General features: G+C 47.3%; 1 protein-coding gene across 2 annotated transcripts; it reads right to left on the bottom strand.

Annotated features, from left to right (window-relative positions):
• Window positions 1–376: 376 nt before the first annotated feature.
• Window positions 377–13,258, bottom strand: CHPF2 (chondroitin polymerizing factor 2). 2 transcript variants are annotated; one of them, XM_045005928.1, is made up of 5 exons: window positions 13,039–13,258; window positions 11,373–12,103; window positions 4,007–4,571; window positions 3,387–3,569; window positions 377–1,831 (listed from the first exon to the last, which is right to left on the bottom strand). In XM_045005928.1, exons 2-5 carry the CDS (start codon window positions 11,648–11,650, stop codon window positions 566–568), a joined length of 2,292 nt encoding a protein of 763 aa, XP_044861863.1. In that variant the 5' UTR covers window positions 11,651–12,103; window positions 13,039–13,258; the 3' UTR covers window positions 377–565. The 2 variants fall into 2 exon arrangements, with proteins under 2 accessions (XP_044861863.1, XP_044861864.1); XM_045005929.1 differs by lacking the exon at window positions 13,039–13,258 and adding an exon at window positions 12,242–12,296.
• Window positions 13,259–13,539: the final 281 nt, after the last annotated feature.

Below are 13,539 nucleotides of genomic sequence, written 5' to 3'. Positions count from 1 at the left end.
AAGTGAACATTCAGCATTGGCCTAGGAAAGCTGCATCTTAATAGAGTGAAAGAACAGGAATCCCAAGAGGAAAACACTACACTAACAAGCCAGGGTTCAAGAGGTGTTTGTGTGATTGCAGCAGTGAGCACATCAGGGAATCCAAGTGTGTCAGAGAGAATGGGGAAAGTGCATACATTAATACGCAGTCAAGGCATTCTTGTTCTGATTCAGGTCTCTTATTTACTCCCGTCTTACAGCACTTTGGGTGAGCTTTATGGGGCCAAGTTTAGACTGCCTGTAATCTTATAGTTCCATACCCCTCACGCCCACAACCCACTCTGTGACAGTGTCACTGTACCATAGTTGTGAATGAGAAGAGACTTGTGATAATTTGTGAGGAACCAAGTTAATCTGCATGGGAAGAAACTTTAATCACTTTTCCTATTAAACCAAATTTTCCAATTGCCCTGCCAGCCCCTTGGCCTCATGCACCCATCTTTCCCAGGGCAGGACTGGGGCTGGGAAGAGGGGTGGAAGGTGCAAGTATTAAGGTGCTGGGGAACCACTGGTAGCTTTGGGTCCTTCAGGTGCTATTGGCCTGTTCCTGCTCAAAGAGGGCCATGGCCAGGTGCGAGCGGGAGGAGAGCCCCTCCAGGTTACTAAGCACACAGCGGTGATACAGTTCCTCGCTCAGCCGGGGGTTGCAGCTCCTCAGCATATATTTCTGCACCAGCCCTGGCTCCACAGCCCGGAACAAGTGCAGGCCAGAGTAGCGAAGGAAGACATCAAATACTTCCATACTCTCCAGCACTTCATCCCGGTCCAGAATGTCAGCCGCCAGCTTGGTGCGTGCTGCCATGTAGTCAGAGTTGTAGAAGCAAGCCTCAGCAAAGGCATGACGGTCAAAGTGCCCATCCCTCAGGAAGTCAGTGCTGGAGGAGGAGGAGGCCTGCTCACCATGGTACATCAGCACTGGGTTGAACTCCTGGAAGTGCATTGGGAAGAAGACCTGCCAGTTGCTGATGGTGTTCATGCGGCAGCGATTCAGGAACTCTGTGTTAACCTCTGTCCAAACGCTGGCCAAGAAGAAGAGGGTGTCCACAGGGTGCTTCTTCGACACTATGTCCATGAGCTTCACCTGGGATGGCACCTCGGTTTTGACGCTGATCCAGGGGATTTTCACCTCTGCATAGCGTTTTTCCAGCTCTCCCACCATAGCTTTGACCCCAGCAAAGACATCCAGCTGGCTGACCCGCTGAGCATCATAAGGCTGGTAGATGAAGAGCAGGGTTAGCAGGGCGTTGTCATGTGTGTCCAGCGTGTTCATGGCAAACATGTCTAGGAAGTTGCTGACAAAGTCCAGCTCCTGCACGGTCAGGGGCAGCACCAGCTGCACACGTGTAGCCTCTGTCACATAGGGCATGGGGATGATCTCCACCTTGCTGAGGGGCCGCACTAGACTCACCCGCTTAGCCAGAACATGGCTGTGGCCCTTCTGGGTTACAGCCTCCAGCAAGAGGTCCAGCATGTACTCCATGCCCCGTGTGGGGTCAAAGCGCCGGTAGCCATTCAACAATTGTTGCTTGTAGAAACGAAGCTGGGGCTGGTAGCGGCTGTTGAGCTGCTGGAGCGCTGCCTCAATGATGTCACTAATATCGGCCTTGCTGGCTCCAGCCAGCTCACATTTGGGGGAGCCATCGGGGCAGGAGAAGAGGTGCTGCTCTGTGAAGTAGTCCCAGCTGATCACCTCGAAACGGGATTTGGGGACGAAGGGAGCATTGATGCCTATGGGCCATGTCAGCCCACCCTCGCGGGCTGGTGTCAGCGATGTCAGGTTCCTGATCTGCATCTGTGAAGAAAGTACACTCCTATTTATAGAATCATAGGTGTAGGGCTGGAAAGGACCTTGAGAAGTCACCTGGTCCAGTCCCCCACGCTGAGGCAGGACGAAGTATACCCCTAGACCATCCCTGACAGGCATTTGTCCAACTTGTTCTTAAATACGTCCAATGACAGGGATTCCAACACCTTCCTCGGAAGCCTGTTCCAGAGCTTAACTACCCTTATAATCAGAATTTTTTTTCTAATATCTAAACTAAATCTCCCTTGCTGCAGCTATTAAGCCCATTACTTCTTGTCCTACCTTCAGTGGACATGGAGAACAATTGATCCCCATGCTCTTTATAACAACCCTTAACATATTTGAAGACTATCATCAGGTCCCCCCCACCCCCAGTCTTCTTTTCTCAAGGGTAAACGTGCCCAGTTTAATCTTTCCTCAGGTTTTCTAAATATTTTATCCTTTTTATTGCTCTTCTCTGAACTCTAATTTGTTCACATCTTTCCTAAAGTGTGGCACCCAACACTGGGCACAGGACTCCAGCCGAGGCCTCACCAATGCCAAGTAGAGTGGGACAAATATCCCCCATGTGTTACACATGACACTCCTATTACTACACCCCGGAATATTAGCCTTTTCACAACTATATCCCATTGTTGGCTCATACTGAATTTATAATCCACTATAACCCACAGATACTTTTTAGCAATACTACCACCTATTTTGTACTCTTCCATTTGATTTTTCTAACTCAAACCCTACCATGACATTGCCCCTGTTTTGTTTCCCTTTTATCTTCACCCAGACGCTTTCAATTTATCTGCCTCTTACCTCCTTGTGGACTCAGAACAAGTGTATTCTCGATGTGTAATGCAACATTTCCCCCCTTTCTCCCCATCTTTCCTTCCTGAACAAGCTATACCCTCTATACCAATATTCCAGTCATGAGATTTATCCCACCAAGGCTGATGCTAATTAAGTCATAGTTTAGCTTGTGTACTATTACATCCAGTTCTTCCTGTTTACTCTCCATACTCCTTGCTCTTGCATATAGACATCTATAATGTTGAGCAGATTCCTTCACTGTTTTCCCTCTTGTTGTTCCTATGACCCTATTGTAATTTTCATCCCCCGCTCCCAACATCTAGCCCTCTTTTAAGGTCACCTTTTTTTTATACCTACTTATGGGCTTTTGTCAACTGCCCCCTTTGAATCTAATTTAAAGCCCTCCTCACTAGGCTGGTGAGTCAGTGTCTGAAGATGCTCTTCTCCTGGAGAGGCAAGTGGTCTGGTCCCTCTTCCTGCCCCCCCTTCAACCCCAGAGGGGCAAATGGCCTGATCCCTCCTCCCTACCTAGAGCTTCTTGAATCCTTGGTGGTGCAGGGCAGTAGTGATTCTGATACCACACCCTCCTCATGCAGGGGCTATTTCCACAGAGGACTCTGCCACTGCCTAGCTGTCAGAGATTCTCTGTTCCCCCAAACCCTGAAAAAAAGAGATCCAGTCTGACCTCACACTCCATCTCTGCCTCAGGTTCCCTGTCGGTATTCCCTCACCCAGATACCTGGAGTTGCTGGATCTCCTGGTAGGCTCTGTCCAGCTGGATCCTGCTGAAATGCTTGTGCAGTCGGTACATGAGGGTCCCCTCAGAGACAGGGTGCACAGTCAGCGCTGCCTGGAAGTCCTCACCCTCCTCCTTCTCTAGATCTGCATTTTTGGCCAGTTCATAGGAGTGGTAATGCTGGCCCTGAAACGGATGAGACTAGTTAGGAACCCTGGCACTCACACTGGGTCCTCCCTCCCGCACTCACTCTGAAGGGGGTGAGACCCAGAGAGACAAACACTTGGGCATGGGAGTGGGTTTCACCCTCCACTCCTCACTTCATATATCAGAGGAGAATCCAGATCTCCTTGTTCTTTCTTTCTATCCCAGGCTGCCTCCCACCCCCTTGAAAAATTGTGAAATAGATGAAATCTGACTAAATCTGTTTTCTCAAATGTCAGTCTAGCTCCACCTCCCAAGACTGGGCTCTTGTCCCATGCTGCTACCCCACACCTCCTTTCTTCCCAGTACTTCACAGCATAGGTTTGGGGGCACTCACCCCTTTGCCCTATGGCACAGGCATATGAGAATATGTAGTCTATTGGGTTGAGGCTGTGCCCTAGCCCCTAGAAGGACAATACCTGGTGCTGGGAGACGCAGCTGATGCCCAGGAAGTCGATGATGCAGCGTCCCAGCCACTCATCTGGGCGCACACTGAGAATCTCATTACGGCAGCTGTCCAGATGCCGATGCAACTTAAGCAGCAGGCTCCGGGAAACCAAGTAGCCAAAGCCACCATGGCAGTAGCGGGCCTGTTCATCCCCCCCAATGAACTCCTCAGCCCGTCCCAGGTAAACATCCTGATTAATGCTTAGGTGTGTCACCAGGGCCTTGATCTGCTCGGCCTGGGCGTAGGTGTCATCCTGCATGACATAGAACCAGTCATAGTCACCCCCAAAGTGCTGATGGATGTAGCGCATGGTCTCATACATCAGCCAGACTGGGCGTTCGTCCCCATGTGACACCAGGGCCATACCATGAGGCACCTTGGCGCTGCGCAACCCCGTAAAGTACAGAAGGTGTGGGAAGTGATGGGCCACTGTCTTGTTCACTGCCACAGCCAATGTGTTCATGGTTGCCTTGGAGGTGAGCACAGCCACAAAGAGCCGTTCATGGAAGCCCAGCTCTGTCTGGATATAGCGAGTCCTGCAGGGAAAAGTCATGGTTACAACACAAGCAGCTGGGAGAAGGGAAAGAAACAGATCTACCCTATACTTGCATCAGAGGCAGAGGGGGCACCCATACCCACAGTTGATGTTTCAAGCAATCTGATTCCTTTCAAAGCTCTGACTCTGGGCTCAGCTGGACACATTACTAATGATCTCACATTTTTAAGGCACCTTCCTACTTCATGGAAATCAAAGCTAGTTAGCATCCTAACACTTGTATCCAACTATATAGAGAGTGGCACCACTAATGAAAGACTGCCCTCTCTGGGCTGCGATGTAGCAGTGGTTTAACAGCCACACAGCAATGCTGAACAACAATTTAGGGCAGCGTTTCCCAAACTTTTTCAGCCACAGAACACTTTTTAGCCTATTACAGAACACTTATAATATTACTTTGTAGTTTGGTTTTCAAATAAAAAAATTGCGTTATTTATGCTCAAATATATTTTATTTTATAAAACAAAGCAAAAATACAAATTTAAAATAACTTGAACTAACAATTTCTAACTGGAAAGCGTGTATAAAGTAGTACAAAAATCAAGTGCAAGAGTCAAAATTAAAAACAGTGTTCTACTTAAAAAACCCTGTTTTTATATATTCACAAACACCAAACAAATTAGATTTTTACTAGAAAAATCTATTTTTATAAACAGAAATACAAATTTGGACTTAATGGGATTGGTGTGTCTGTGTTTTCCTATCACAAATTCGCTTAATATTAGGAATAATGCTGGAAAGTTGAATCCTCATGTCATCCCCAGCATCAAGTCTATTCCTATATTTGTTTTTTGTTCCAGTACAATACAAAAACCCCGTCTCACACAAATAAGTTGTAGCAAAAGGAAGGAGCACTTGAACTGCACGTTTAGCCACATTAGGGTACTCTTCTATTAGGCTGCTCCAAAAATTATTCAGCGGAAGATCCTTAAACTTTTGTTTCAAATCAGAGTCAGAAATTAAGTCAATTAGGTTTTCATAATCGTGCGCAGTAAAGCCAACTGGTTTGGCTGTAATTACAAACGGATTTCGAACCCAAGCATTATCATCAGTAGTTATAGGAAAATATTCTAATAAAGAGGCCTGCAAGTCACGTAAGTGCTGTAAAATGGTGCTGGAAACTTCTTCACGGACTGTAGAATTTATTTCAGTCAGAAATTCATGTACTGTAGGGAAGCAGTCAAAGTTATTCTGTTCTACAGAAGATGTCCAGAATTGCAGTTTCTTTTTAACGACAAAATTTTATCCATTGTAGTAAAAAGTCACACTCTTTCCTTTCAGCGACAGATTAATTTCACTTAATTTTGCAAAAATATCTGCAAGATACGCAAGTCTCATTAGCCATGAGGAATTTGTCAGACAGTCATTAAAATTTTCATCCTGAATTATCTGAAGCTCAAAAAGCTCACAAGCACTTTTCCTCTGGATAGCCATCTCACTTCTGTATGGAAGAGAAGTGCTTTGTGCTGACTACCCATTTCCTAGCACAAAATTTTAAATAAATCTCAACCACTTCAATCCAGGTTGACAAAAATTGGTAATTTGTACTGCTTCATCGAGCATAATTTTCAGATATGCTGGGTTTTTTTTTTTAAACTGCAAGTGCTTGTCTGTGTAGAACACAATGGCTCTTAGTGCTTTCTGGTGCTACACTTAGGATTCGCGTTACAGCTCCCTTCATCGTCCCAATCATTGCCCGAGCACCGTCAGTACATACATCAATACATTTTCCCCAATTAATTTCATGCTTTCTGATAAAATTGTTGATGCAGTTGAATATTTCTTCTCCATTTGCAGAGATTCACATAAGACCAGGTCCTCTTCAATAATATTATTAAATCTATATCAGACAAATACTAGTAGCACAGCAAGTCCTGAAACGTCAGTGGACTCATCTAGCTGCAATAAATACTCATGGCAAATTTTCAGTCGGCAAACTAGCACTTTTTCTATGTCATCGGCGAGATCTTTAGTACGGCATGCAACAGTATTATTTCACAACTGTACAGAATCAATTTTTTTTACCAGACTGCTCGCTCAACATGCACGTTACAGTATCTTTCGCACAAGGCTTGATAAGCTTTTCTCCAATAGTGTGAGCTTCTTCGGCAAGCGCTATACAGTAACTTACTCGATAAGATGCTTCTGTTGCACTTTCGTTGTCTGTTTTAGCAATTTTAATCATCATAAGTTTACAATTTCCAAGTGAGTCACGCTGCCTTTTGAAAAAAAAAACTTATATCTTTGTCTTTGTATTCAGCATGCTTGGTTTCCAAATGCCTACGAAGTTTAGCAGGAGCCAATGAACTGTTTGCTAGTATTTTCTTGCACACGATGCACTGCGCATCAGGAACATCTTTATTTCCAACACACGTAAAACCGAAAGACAAATAACTTTCATCATACTTTTGTTTCGGTCTTTAACACTTGTTTCTTCTGGTTTTTTTGATATACTTCAGTGGAAATTCTTTCACCTTGGACAACTCACTAGTACCAACAGATTTTTCAGCAACAAAAGACTGCAATTGTTCATCCTCTCTTTGAAGTGTCACAATATTTTGCTCGTTTATTTCAGCCACAGTTGGAGTACCAGAAGAACTTGCTTTTTGTTTCAAAGTTCCCTCTTTTAGCCACAAATCCATGGTGATTAGATTTAGTAACAATATTTAGAAATACTGATTTTTGTCAAATTTTGTTTGTCACAAATATTTATATTGTTTCGACCAAAGCTAGTTTAGTTGTGCTTATCGCACACACGGTAAAGACCCACAGGTTTGAACTTGTTGAGTGAATATGTTATATTCACCATGGCGTAAAGAGAATGGTGTGTGCGTACTGCTGCAGTTCGCGCAGCCTCGAGCAGAAGGGGTACGACCTCACTAACTGAAACGTGCCTGAAAGGGGTAAACGTCAACATGCTTGCGTGCCACGTTCTCTTTACGCCATGATATTCAATACGAGATCTATCAATAACCGGAAAAAGAGTTTTATGTTAAATTATAGTCATTCAACACGAGCTGTAAAGTATGCTTCAAATATGCCAAATTTTAAATTAAAAAAAATTTAAAGATTTTTTTTTTTTTTAATTACGATTTTTTCATGGAACACCTATTCATATCATGCGGAACACTTTGGGAAACACTGGTTTAGGGCAAGAAGTGAAGCTAACTACTGCATTCAATAGAAATTATAGGGGGCAAGTTCAAGGGGGCAAAATGTAAATATATGAGAGATCCTTGGATACCCTGGCGATCACATCTTGATTCCTGCAAAAGTGCCACAGGATCTTTAATGACCACAAATGATCAAGATCTTGCTTTTATATCATACCTGAAAGATAGCAGTCTGGCAGCACTGAGAGAGGGGAAACTGACCCCACGGGATCTACCCACCCAGCAGTACAGCACCCCTTAGTGCCACACGATAGCACTGGGATCAGCTCTCACTAAATGGAGAGTGCACTCACTACCAAGTGCCCCACACTGCTCCCTGCAGCCTCTGTTTCCTATCCAAGTACTAGGAACATAGAAATAGCCAGACTGGATCAGACCCAAGGTGCATCTGGTCCACTATCCTGTCTCTGATGATGGCCAGCACCACAGGTTTCAGAGGAAGCTGCAAGTAGCCTTTTAATCACTAGTAGTTTGACTGGTTTAAACCCTGAAGCATGAGGTTAAATACTTCTTTAAAATTTATGTTAGCACTATAATAAGTTCAGCCTCATTGACATCCTGTGGCATTGAGTAAAAAGCATTTCTTTGATCAGTTTTGAATTTGCCACCTTTTAATTTAATTGAATGTCCCCTTTTTTCTTGTGTTTTGAGACAGGGAGAACAGAAGTTGCTGATCTCTCTTTAGACCCCTCATTATTTTATATACTTTAATTGTGTCCCCACTTGTCTCCTTTATGAGGTAACAGTCCCAACTTTTCAGCCATTTCATAGGAGATTTCCCCCCCCCCCCCCCAATCACCTAATCATTCTGGTCTTCCTTCTCTGAACCCCCTCTATTCTACAATGTGCTGCACACAGTACCCAGATGAGGTCATGTCATTGACTTATAGAAATGCGTTAATTTTTTATTATTCTCCATTCCATTCTTGATGTAATTGAAGATTGTTTGCTTTTTTTGACTGCACCTGCTGACTGAGCAGAGATCTCCAGGTAGCTGTCTATAATGACACCAGGTTGCTTTCCCTGAATTGATTTTGAACTGTGTAAGTTATGAGTAGATTATTTTTTCCCTGTAAGGTGTACTGCTTTGCAGTTAGCAACATTGAATTCAATTTGCCATTATTTTGCCCATTCATCTAGCTTGATATAGTCTCTCTGAAGTTCCTGATGGTCTGCTCTGAAAAGACAGTTGTCCTTTGGAGAAACTGTGCTGGTTATACCCTGTCACATCATAATCTTTCAGCCGTTTTATTATACTATATTTAATTATAGTTTCAACCAACTAACCCAGTCTGACCCTGTTTAGCCCGTAAGAGCTGATGGGACCCACATGTTAGACATAGGCGGTCACCTTCACATCACAATGACTTGCTCAAAAGTGACTCATAAAAATAACGAGATCATCTGCAAATTTTGGTACTTTACTGCTCATCCCTATGGTTGGGTGTCTACCCAACACTATAATGAAAAGGGTTAAAACTGGAGCTTGGGAGTTCAATTAAAAAGTGCCTGGCCACACCTGCAGAGTGGGCCAGTCACGACTGATGTATCCTAACTGGCAGGGCCAGCTCCAGGCACCAGCGGAGCAAGCACGTGCCTGGGGTGGCACATGCTACAGGGAGGCATTCCGTCCATTCTTGGAGCGGCAGAGTCTGGACGGCTTATTTTTTTTTGTGCTTCGGCGGTTCGGGCGGTGGCAGTCTGAGTGGGTTTTTTCATTTTTTTTTGTGCTTCAGCAGTTCAGGTGGCAGAGTCTGAGCCTTTTTTTTTTGGCGCTTCGGGGGGCGGCGGCAGTCTGAGCGGTTTTTTGTTTTTTCTTGGAGCGGCAAAAATGGTAGAGCCGGCCCTGCTAACTGGGAGAGGAACTGGGGGTCAGTATAAACAGAGGAAGTCTGTGGCAGAAGGGGTGACAGCTGAATTTAGTATGAGGGGCTTAGTGAGTGTTTCAGGAAAGTGGGGTAACATTAAAAAGCTCTACTACATTTTTTAAGAATACTCAGCAAGGTAAGAGAGTTAGTAGGTGATGGTTATACTCAGTAGATGAGTCTGCTTCACTATAACGCATAAGATGAAGAAGGGGGCTGCAGGGAGAGAGGTAGGAACTCTGCAGTTGCTCTCTGGGATCAGAGAATGGAAACAGCCCTGGCAGACATTCAATTGATGACTAAGAGAGGAATAAAAGATCAAGCCTAAGGAGGGTAGAAGGGGGGTTAAGCTTACACGTTTACTTCGGGATTTATTGGGGGATTCCAGGAGGGAGAGCTGAGAGTCCTAGCCCTGCGAGAAGGCTGAACTCAGAAAGGTTGTGGGACAGGCCTCCTTACAGGGTTAGTATGAAACAGTCCAAGGAAACGGCAGCAAGAAGTTTGAGGGACTTGCTTGAACCTTGACTTGCCTGCCTGGAACTCATTGTAGAAGCAGGCCTGGATTCCTCTACAACCACTGGTGAAGCCTCTAAGAAGGGAATAGATGACTGGAAGTCCTGAGGAAAAGGCATATGAACCACTGGGACCAGGACCAAATGCAACAGATTAGATCAGGGATTGGCAACCTTTGGCACGCGGCCCATCAGGGAAATCCACTGGCGGGCCGGGATGGTTTGTTTACCAGCAGCATCTGCAGGTTCGGCCAATTGCAGCTCCCACTGGCTGCGGTTCGCCGTTCCAGACCAATGGGCGCTGTGGGAAGTGGCACAGGTTGAGGGATGGGCTGGCCGCTGCTTCCCGCAGCCCCCGTTGGCCTGGAACGGCAAACCGCGCCAGTAGGAGCTGTAATCGGACGAACCCAGGGATGCTGCAGGTAAACAAACCGTCCCGGCCCACCAGCGGATTTCCCTGACAGGCCGTGTGCCAAAGGTTGCCGATCCCTGGACTAGATGGAGCAATTGGACATTTTATTTGTTGGGCTTTTTGCTACCCGGAAAGGTGTGGCACTAAATTGTGACCTGGCCAGAGCTGAGTTATGGGAAGACAGAAACTGCAGGGCAGAGCAGTTATAAATAGGGGCCACCAATCAGGGAAGGTGCCTGCTATGCCACATCCACTGATGAGGGGGCATACCTGCCGCGAGTGCACTTTTCTACAAACCCTCCTTTCCAGAACATTAATAAATATATTAAACAATATAGATCCTAGGAGGGAACCTTGAGGCCCTGGCTATTAGCTTTTTGTCATAGTGAATACTGACTACTTATTCCCTCTCCTTTTTTATCCCCTTTCTCCTAGCCAGTGTTTGATCCATGAGAAGGCTTTGCCTCTCACCCCTGGACTATTTAATTTCTTTAGTAGCATTTTGTGAGACATCTTATCAAAACCATTTTGAAAGTTCAACTAAGTTGTCAACCGCTTCTCCTTTATCTGCTACTTTTCCATTTTCAAAGAATTCTAATATCCTAGTGGGAGACAATTTTCCTTTGGAGAAACTGTGCTGGTTATACCCTGTTACATCATAATCTTCCAGCTGTTTTATTATACTATATTTAATTATAGTTTCAACCAACTAACCCAGTCTGACCCTGTTTAGCCCATAAGAGCTGATGGGACCCATATGTTAGACATAGGCAGTCACCTTCACCTCACAATGACTTGTTCAAAAGGAGTGTCTCTTACCTGAGCACTTTCTTGTAAGGCTTGTTGGGGTCTCGGTAGTAGGGAACAATCCTGGGTTTGAAGTCTTCATCATTTTGGCTTGACCTTCCTCCAGCAACAGAGTCCTGCTTCATTTTCCCTGCGAACAGCCCATTATTTACCCCTGTGTCCATGCAAGGATCCTCCCCATCACTCTGGATCCAGGAAACACGCAGCAGACTTAGACTGCATCCCAAGGAGAGGCCCAGGATGAGTGGCAGAGCAGGCCGCAGGAAGGCAAGGAGAGTAGCCAGACGCATGGCAGAGCTATCATGAAACAATATGCAGAATCTTCAACAAGGAAGTATCTAGAATCACAAAAAATCTGGACAAAGGGAGATCTAGAAATGCACCAGAACCTGAGAGAGCTAGAAAACAGTGATCCAGAAGCATAAGAGGCACGATTTCCCGCTTAAAGGCAGTAGTAGGCCACAGATCTAGCCCAGTCATGGGTGTGTAACAGTGTCAGAGATAAACCATAAAGTTCAGAGAATTTGGCAATATGGCTCATGTTGAAAAGAGAATTAAATGAGCCCCAGGTAGTGTCCATGCCTGGAGATGTGGCAAGTCATTCCCAGCTCCTTGACAGGTGAGGCAGAGAGGGCTCCAGCACTGAGATCTGTGAATCCAGTCAGCTCTCGGGACTTCAAGATACAAACACTTCTCACATGGGATGGAATCGGAAAGTTTCCTGAACTTCCACGTACAGGAGCCTTAAGAGCAGAGAGAGAAAGAAACCAATGCTCAGGTCCCCTGGAATAACATCTGGCAACATGAAACACTGACCCTTTGTAGCTGGTGGACAGTATCTCAGTGGTGACTCAGGCTAATAGCACGAGAGCCTGTCCCACCTGCTTGTTTTTTGGTTCCCAGCTGCTGCACTTTTGATGGTCCCATCCAGGCTACCTAGAGAGAGGGAAACTGAGCAGCCAGAACTGCAGGACTGAATCTGCCTCAGTGACAACTGTGCAGACTCAGATTAAGGTTAGGATCCCCTGAACTCCAGAGCTAGGATTACCATTCACCCCCTGCTGGAAAAGAGGTCAGAGGCTCCACTTCTGAGACAAGGCCAGGGAGATTGGCCAGTGCTTCCTGCAGTGGGAAAAGATGAGGACCTTAATGGAGATAGTGGTGGGACATGGGCTACAGGGGATTTTCCCCTTAAGGTACAAGTTCCCGTGCAGCCCCAGGCTGGGGGGACTAGCTGGGTGAGGCTATTGGGCTTTCTACCCCTAAAGCCTATGTTCCAGTGCAACTCTTATTGAACAAATGTGCTCAACAGAACGAGCATCAGCACCCAGGCCTTGGAGCTGGTAGCTTCATCGGAGAGGCAGACGATGGACTAGGGCCCGGAGAAAGCGTTCTCCTCTCTTCCCTAGAGCTCCTTCCTCCAGGGCAGGGCTGAATCCCACCGGCAAGAGGCGGCGTGTCCTGCTGAGGCCTGGGCGATACAGCCCCGGTCCCAGAGAACCGTTCCGGCTCTGCCCCGAGGGCGGGGGCTGGAGGGGTCCCAGTCTCACGGACACGATGGGGCGGCCCTGCCCCAGCAGAGGAGAGGGGGCGAGGGAAAGCTCCGCCTGGCCCCCAGCCCAGCGCCTGGGCCCCCCGCCTGCGTAGGCCGTGCCCGGCTGGGGCCGCTCCCCGGTACCTGTCAGACGCTCTGCCCGCGGCAGCCCAGGCCCGGCGCCGCTCCCCGGCTCACTCGCCTCACACGGGCGCTGTGTCGGCCAGGCAGCAGCAGCCCCGGGGGCTGGGTCAGGCCGGCGCGCCAAGGGCTGCCAGCTCAGCCGCCTCATGCCAGCCCTCTCCGTCCCCCGGCGCCTTCCTCTTCCGCTCTCTATGGTCTCTCGCTTGCCCCTCTGCACGCCGGACCCTGTCCACTCCTCCGCGCTCTATGGTTCGGCGCGCATGCGCATGGCTCATCCCCAGAGCCGCTTCTCCCCCCACGCCGACCCGGCGGCTGCGGTGCCCCGCCCCATGCCTGTCCTGCTCCGGGCCCGGCTCGTGCTAGGCCGCAGCCCCGCCCGGTTCCCACCGCCCCGTGCCCGGGCAGGGCCCTTGTGGCAGCCGGACCCGGCAGCCCGGCCGGACAGCCCATGAGAACAGCCCTAGTTCAGCGCTGCAGGGCGGGCTGGTGCAGCGAACCGTC

The sequence above is a fragment of the Mauremys mutica genome, chromosome 2 (assembly GCF_020497125.1).
Source record: "Mauremys mutica isolate MM-2020 ecotype Southern chromosome 2, ASM2049712v1, whole genome shotgun sequence".
NCBI lineage: Eukaryota > Metazoa > Chordata > Testudines > Geoemydidae > Mauremys > Mauremys mutica.
Note: the sequence above shows the minus strand (reverse complement) of the source record. Positions and strands in the feature narration are given on the sequence as shown.

What these genes read in the sequence shown, in the direction of transcription:
- CHPF2 (XM_045005928.1), bottom strand. Translation starts at nt 11,650, where the DNA reads ATGCGTCTGGCTACTCTCCTTGCCTTCCTGCGGCCTGCTCTGCCACTC. An exon ending in CCTTACAAGAAAGTGCTCAG is followed by an intron (nt 4,572 to 11,372) that starts GTAAGAGACACT and finishes TTTTCCCTGCAG; the next exon opens with GACTCGCTATATCCAGACAG. An exon ending in AGGAGATCCAGCAACTCCAG is followed by an intron (nt 1,832 to 3,386) that starts GTATCTGGGTGA and finishes CTTTCTTCACAG; the next exon opens with ATGCAGATCAGGAACCTGAC.